The 7,614-nt window shown below is 38.9% G+C and overlaps 2 protein-coding genes across 2 annotated transcripts; one reads left to right on the top strand and one right to left on the bottom strand.

Annotated features, from left to right (window-relative positions):
* Nucleotides 1-595: 595 nt before the first annotated feature.
* LOC133721443 (VQ motif-containing protein 31) lies at nucleotides 596-1,570 on the top strand. Its single transcript, XM_062148062.1, has one exon. It carries the CDS (start codon nucleotides 1,002-1,004, stop codon nucleotides 1,557-1,559), a length of 558 nt encoding a protein of 185 aa, XP_062004046.1. The 5' UTR covers nucleotides 596-1,001; the 3' UTR covers nucleotides 1,560-1,570.
* Nucleotides 1,571-1,700: 130 nt separating this feature from the next.
* LOC133721442 (uncharacterized protein At5g08430-like) lies at nucleotides 1,701-6,838 on the bottom strand. The gene is made up of 6 exons (XM_062148061.1): nucleotides 5,851-6,838; nucleotides 4,961-5,020; nucleotides 4,288-4,338; nucleotides 2,976-3,046; nucleotides 2,606-2,799; nucleotides 1,701-2,280 (listed from the first exon to the last, which is right to left on the bottom strand). Exons 1-6 carry the CDS (start codon nucleotides 6,694-6,696, stop codon nucleotides 1,883-1,885), a joined length of 1,620 nt encoding a protein of 539 aa, XP_062004045.1. The 5' UTR covers nucleotides 6,697-6,838; the 3' UTR covers nucleotides 1,701-1,882.
* Nucleotides 6,839-7,614: the final 776 nt, after the last annotated feature.

The following is a 7,614-nucleotide window of genomic DNA, read 5'->3' on the forward strand; positions in this document are numbered from 1 at the left end:
CCACCATATAATGCAGATGATTAAATGGCGTCAACGATAGAAGTTGGCTGCAAGCGACTTCTGCATAGTAATTAAACACCTTGAATCCAAAGTCCAAACCGGGTATGAGATCCAACGCAAATCTTAAATGGGATTCAAATATCATTGGCTTTATGCTAGACTCCAAATGATAATCTGAGTTGAATTTCATCTATATATCTCGAGGCGCATCATAAGCTTAGAGATTGTGTTTTGAAGGCAATGGAAATTTAGGATGAAGACTGCAATGGTTGTATGAGTTCTAAGAGTCCAAGGATTTCTAGGTGAAATTACATATTCATCCAACTTGTAATTTTACATTACTAGTTATAGTACTAGCTTTGCTCCTCATCCCTCGTTTTCTAGTTTTAATAGTTTAGAGTTATTTTTTTAAGTTGTCATGGTTTACCAATATGACTTTGCAATTGCAATTTAGTCTAATTTTGGAAAGTGGTGTAAGAGAGTAAAATATTTTCCAGAAGGGGATAATTGGATTTATGAAAGACATAAAAACGAAACTACTAACAACCATGACTTGACTTTTTCTTTTGGCCAGTCAACAACATTGGTGTGGTGACGATGGATGTCAATATATAGTGTTTTACTTGGTAAATAAGTCAATATATAGTCAACATGACGGAGTCATTGACGGTCATAAATCAAAAGGAATCTTCCATAGAGGGTAATGGTAAAATGTGATGGGGTTGTCCCTCCCAAAATTCAGTTATTCTTGTAGAAACTTGAAACTAATCATGGGGTTTGAGGTCACCCTTTTGTTTTTCCTTACTGGATTTTGAGTGTACGCTAGATCAAACCCTTTGCCTTCATTTCTACTCCTCATCATCTCCTCTCTCTTTATCCATCTGGTTATTAGTTTCTTCCCCATTTTCCTTGCATGAATCTTGATTCTCATCACGTCTCTCCTCCACTATTCAATAATTAAGCATCTATCGATTCGAGGGGACACATTCCTCGATCGATCAATGGAGACGATGGAAATGGGAGGTGATTGCAAACCCTTGACTACATTTGTTCATGCAGACACGAGCACGTTTCGAGAAGTAGTGCAGCGTTTAACAGGCGCAGGACCTAATCAAACTCAAACTCAACATGCAAAGAGTAACGCGGCCAACAGCATAAGCTCAAGGAAAACGACGACGGCCTCATCAACGAGCAAGCTTCATGAGAGAAGGCAATACATCAAACCCAAGCTTGATATAGTTAAACCTACCATCACCAACAGCCATTTCAAATCATCAACTCCCTTGGTCAGCCCTTCTACAATTTTCTCAAAGCTCTCGATAGTTGAACAAGAAAACAGAGGAGGATCACCAGCAGCTGCAGCAAAGTCGACGGTTGGAACATATGAACATGAAGATGAAAATAATAGGAATAGTCATTCAGAAGAAGAGAAAGCCATTCAAGAGAGGAGATTTTACTTGCGTCCATCACCACACCCGGGAAAGTCCCCAAGGTCACCACCAGAGTTGCTTACCTTGTTTCCTCTAACATCTCCCAAATCAAAACTTCAAAATCCATGATTTTTTCCCTGTTTCTGAATCAACTGTACAATGTTGCAAATCTTCGAATTGTTAATCTACACATCACGAGCTTCATGCGTCATGGATACAATCTTCTTTTGATAACATTGCACTTATTAATCACTCCTTGACGACCAAATCTCCATCACTGACGCCATCCAAAGGTTGTTATATCAATCAAAAATCCAAGGAACAAATCACTGTATTCCTCTGCTAATCAACATTATGACTATGGCGAGAATGCCATAACTAAAATTATTCCCTGATAGTACATTGATCACAAACATAATTACAGCTGAACCATGAACTTATGGATACAAATTTTATTGGTATACACTTTTATTTAGAAAATTCCCACGAAGAATTTTGGTCAATAATACAGCTTCATTACTACTCTGACCTGTCTTCCAAATTTTGAAATCTGGAGGAAAGTAGTCAGAATCACTCCAGCGCTTTAAGGAAATGATTGAGAAAGGACCCTGTATGTTTCCCTGGGGATCGGAATAATGCCACATAGAGGTTCCCAGCTGGGGAATAGGAATCTCGTACTTTTCTTCAGATTCTGGTTCTTCACTTTCGTCGTCATCACTTATATCCACTATCTCAGATGTCACTATATGCTTATCCACCAGTTGCTGAGAAGCCTTGTTGTCCTCTGCATCAAGTATCTCTTTTACAGACTCTGCAGGTTGGTTCTGCAAAGAATCACCATCCTCGCATGCTGCACAAATATCACAAGACCATAAGGATCAGTCTTTCTTTTTAAAGCTATAAGTTCCTCGCATGTCCAGAGTTGGAATACAAAGACAACTAAAGATTTCAAAACAAGTGTGCCTCACCCGTTCATATCTTAACATCATTTCTTACATCTATAATAATAATAAAATAAATAAACAAATCCAGAACCAGAAATTTGACAACTTGAAAAGTGAGAACCTATGGGGTTCCTTCAACACTTCTGTTCAGCCATATAAATTTCTATTGCAAATCCAAACTCAAAACAAAAGACAACTTGGAGATTTTTCAAGTTTTTATTGATGACGCACCTTCAGAAATAGGAGTTGATTCTCCCCTGAGGATATGTCCTGGGGAGCCATGGTTTCCTTGTTCTGTTTCATCTGGAGAATCTTTTGGTTCTTCCTCTAATTCTTCTGCAATAACTTCGGGAACCTCTCGCAAAAGACGTGCTTGTTCATCTGGAGACTGCAGCAGTTCCCTTCTTTCCAAGTAGTCAAACAGCGTAAATTAATAATCAAGCTAAGGAAACAATGTGCAGTTGCTTTCACTTTTACTATAAAATATGAACACTTTGCCTCATTTTTAGCTTATAATTGACTGGGCAATACTTCTACGCAAATTAAATTACTCAACATATTCAAGTATGGCATATAAGCTGTAAATAATTTAAAAGGATATTCTCGGCGCAATCCCTTTTCATTCGCTCGATCAATTGAGTTCTGTAAGTATTGAAGTTCTCTCACAAGCCACTGAAACAAATCCATAGCAAGATAAAGAAATGGTCACACTATCAACCTCCACTTGAATCAAACGCATCAGAAGTCAATATTTTAATTTTCCGACAAGGGAGACACCTACATTTATTTACTTGAACAATATACAGTTCCACATACAATTAATCAGTAATAATAAAGAATCAGCAAAGTTATTAGGCCAATTACACAATCTGATATACGATAGTTTATCAAGGAAACGAAAAAAAAATCAAAATAAAATAATAACATAAGACATTTAGCCAAGCAAAAATCTTATATGCAAAGCGGGGGGACATGGAAAAAAGACCATAGTGAAAATACTAATATCACTTTTTGATGGGATAAAATAACTTTATCACATAGCTGCACATGTATTACAGATACTAATATCAATCATAAGGTGCACCAAACAAAACAAAAAACAACAAGCAAGCAGTACTGATGATGAATGGAAGATGCATGCCCTGAACCAGTGACAACATTTGACTGTGAGCAGAAAACAACTTTCCCCGAGGACCATGATGTGGAAATGTGGAATACAGCATAATGAAAAATAAATAAACTAAAGATAATCATAACTGTTAGTGAAGGTGTCGATTATGATAAAAAACAAACCACTGTGGCACGGCTACAGAATACCATTAATGACAACTAGACACCACCCTTAGATGCAAGCAAATATTATTTTGTTAGTCATTGAGTGAAAAGAACCTAGCTGTAGAACATTCTATAATGGAATGTCTACAATGAAAACTATAGAATTCTCGTATGAATATGCAACTGGAAATTGTGTACTTTGCTGCTATAAAATACTATACACCAAATCCAGAATCATTGTAATATTCTCTTAACTTTAATTTCAGAAACTACGTTCTGATGGAAACAACCAAATGCAAACTTCATTTACAAGTTAGGATCATGTTCCTCTATCAAAATCATAATTATATCTCAAAGCACTACCATATGCATGGTGCTAAAAGCTTCTAACAATCAAACATGATGTACTCATAGTTCGGAACCGTTTATTAGGCATTTTAAAACCATTTATAAGTATTTCATTAATGTCATTGGTATCTTGCTCTTGACTTCAGTTTATGAGGACATATAAACATATCTTTATTTTGGGTTCTACACATGTCAACATGACTATAACAAGTGCTCTACACCACCTTGCATAGCACTTGGGCATACATTCTTTTGTTAACATGCAACATTTTTTCTGGTCAAATACTTACATGCTTTGTTACATCCAGATGCAAAATCTGGACCTTTTGTTGAAGCTCCACCTATCAAAGATGTAGCAAGCTCATTAACAATATGAGAGTAAAATTACTTGCACATATAGCAAAATTATAACAACAGAAATATGAATACTGCAAATATAAAATCTATTCAAGGCAAGGTTGACAGAATAAAACATTCAAACATGAGAACAACCAAACTTTGAAGGTTCAGCGAGTTGAGTAGACTCATGGAGGATAGATCCAAATGATCAGTAATACTTATAAAGGTCCTGACCTCTATAAAGTTTAACTAAAATCCTATTTGTCCTGCATCAATCACCAACTGGTTTTTCAATTATTATGCAACTCACATCCATTGAACCAAGACATAAAACTGTGTCTGGGCATAGAAAGAAGTAAAACGTGGGCCACTAAAACTATTTGCTTTAAAACCTTGAAGGCCAGACTATAACCTAGATTTCACCTCATGAACTCTATTGATAAGAACAAGCATCTTGCTTCATTATATGTAGAAAATTGGAAGTTAATAAACATATTAAATCAATACAATTTCCATAAGCTTGGTAACACTAGTTCTCTGTTTCCAGAACATATAGATCTTGATATAAGAAAAATGGCTTTTATAAATGTGGCGATGCAACTGGTAGTTAGGGAGTATAGTTACCACTGTAGGTCTCTTCAGCAAACCACCTTTAACCCTTTCACGTAAATCCTCACATTCTTCCTGCAAACACAAACGATTACGGAGATCAGTAAAGCGTCCACAGTTACACTAATCACAATGACCAGGACCAGATGGATTTTTGGGGAGGTTGTTCGGACGGTTGAAGTGGACTACAAATAAAGAAATAAGGGCATATTTAGTATAAGGATTGTCATTGGGTAGAAAAGGTGCGGAGATATCTCAATTATAATTTGCTGGTGAAACTGCACTTCAATGCCAGGGATAAGAAGAAATTTACAACATCATGCAGTAATGGAAACTATTTGTGATCCTTATCAGGATTTCCTCTAATATGTATTAAACAAAAAACTCGAAGTACATAAGAGGATAGACAAGTGGTCCATGAGGACCAACGGACTGCAGAACCAGCTAAGTAGCCAACCCCACTTTACAAAGTCAGACGAATCTGTAAAGATTATAAATCAGACTAAGACTGATTAGTAGTATACTATATGTTGATCAGCCAGGTTCAAAATCCCACCAATGCGATTCTATGCAACACATTACATATAACAGCGTATATTTTGGAATTGATTTTGCTTCCAAAACGAGAAAAAGTAGTGTTTTTCCAAATTTCAAAAAAAGAATACCAAGACACTCAACCACTCAAAGGTTTAGAAAACGGAAATGCATACAAATTTAGTTAAAATTTAGACACAAAGCGTGCATGCAGACAAATTTAAACATCAAATTAGCAAAAGTATCAAACAAGTTCTATTGCCTATTATACTAAAATTGGACATAAACCAATTCGAAAATCGAAGTTTTATATCTTGAACAGTTTCATACAGAAGTGAAGAAGAAGCAAAAGAGTAATATGAGTAGACTACCGGGAAGAAGTTATCATCAGAGAGCACGGAAATGGAGAAGTCTCTAACAGCCCCATGAAGCTGAAGAAGAACTCCACCTCCAGCAGACGATTCCGAATTCGGCTCCGGCTTCTTCAGAATCGCCTTCACCTGCATTAGCTGGTGAGAATTCTTCTGCAGATAGTCATTGGGGTCCGATTTCGTCCTCACAAAGCTCCCCACGACTTTGTCCTCAAACACCTGAGCCTCGTCCTGCTTCAGCAGAGCCTCCACCACCGACCTCCTCAGGTACACCAGCTTCAAATTCTCCGGAATCACGGCGGCGTAGCAGCTTTTCGGAACCGGAGGAGGCGCATGCAGAGCGACAGCGGCGGCTCTCCTCTTCAGCTGCTTCTTCCTCTGCAGCTGCCGCCGCTGCTGCTTATCCTCGTCCTCCTCGTCCAAACCACCGTCGTCGTCGGACTCATCCGACGAATCATCGGAATCGTCCTCGAGATTATCAGCGAAATGCGGCTGGAGCAGATCGTAGATCTTGATCCGAGCAATGGTCTTCCTGCCGAACAGAATATGAAGCCCCTCGTCGCAGACGATCCTCTTCCTCTTCGTCGGGTGGAGAAGCCTGCGGTGGTTGACGTAGTCGGTGATAATCGTAGCGACGTCGTATTGGGAGATCTGCTTCGTCGTGTCCTTCCCAATCGACTCGAGAAATTCAATCAGCGGCCTCGAGCCCCAGCTGAGAAACTCAAACTTCTTGGGGCGGTGAAGCCTCTTGCTCCTCCTCGTCGGAGCGGCGGCGGAGGCGGCGTCGACATCGGCGGTGGCGGTGACGGCGGCGTTGTACTCCCCAACCCAAGTGAAAGAGCCCATGGCTGAGTCAGTTGTAGCGTCACTATCAGTAGTAGTAGTGGGGTTGTTATATTTGAGGAGTCAAAAGTCAAAACCAAGTGCCACTGACACTTCGCGATTCCCAATGCACACACGAGAGAGAGGCCGTTCCATTTTTTTTTTTTTTCCCGCTTCTGGGAGTCTGGAATGGTTCCAACGAATTTATTAATTAGTTTCCCAAAACGGGGCGTTTTCCTAAGACCGTTTCCAGTTGAGGCTATGCTTTGTTTTTGATGAACTGAATGAATGTGTTGTGATCAAAAATCTGTTATGCATGATTATGAATTAGCTTGTGGATAGATAGGAGGTTAATTTTGCTAAGAGCAAGTATTGGTTTTATTAGTAAGGAAGGTTAATGATGTGGGTTTCCAACAACGGTGGGCTGATTTTTTGGGAGTGGAAAGGTTGTAGCCAAGCATGATAAATATCTTGGTTTGCCTAATTATTTGAGTAGGAATTAATTGTTCTGAGCCTTTTGTTTATATTAAAGAGAGACTGAGTAAGAAGTTGGAGGGGATGGCGGGGCAAAGCTGTTAAGCAGTGCAGGTAAAGATTTGCTCATCAGAGTGGTGGCTCAAGCATTTGCTGTCTTATGAGTTACTTTTTGCTGCCTCGACATATTTGTGACTCTTTGCAACATATGTGTGCTAAGCCAGGGTGGTGATAAAAAGATTCACTGGTTGGCTTGGGTGGTATGGGTTTTTGGAACCTGTTTGCTCATAACTTGGCTCTAGCTTTTGGCTAAGCAGGGTCGGAGGCTTCTGCAATTTCCTCTCTTTCTGATTAGTCGTTTATTTAAAGCTCGTTATTATCCTAATGGTGATTTTCTTTCTGCACCTTTTCTTTTTCGACCCATCATGAGAAGAAGGGAGGATGTGCATATGATATCGGATTTGATAT

This window comes from Rosa rugosa, chromosome 7 (assembly GCF_958449725.1).
Source record: "Rosa rugosa chromosome 7, drRosRugo1.1, whole genome shotgun sequence".
In the NCBI taxonomy this organism is placed as follows: Eukaryota; Viridiplantae; Streptophyta; class Magnoliopsida; order Rosales; family Rosaceae; genus Rosa; species Rosa rugosa.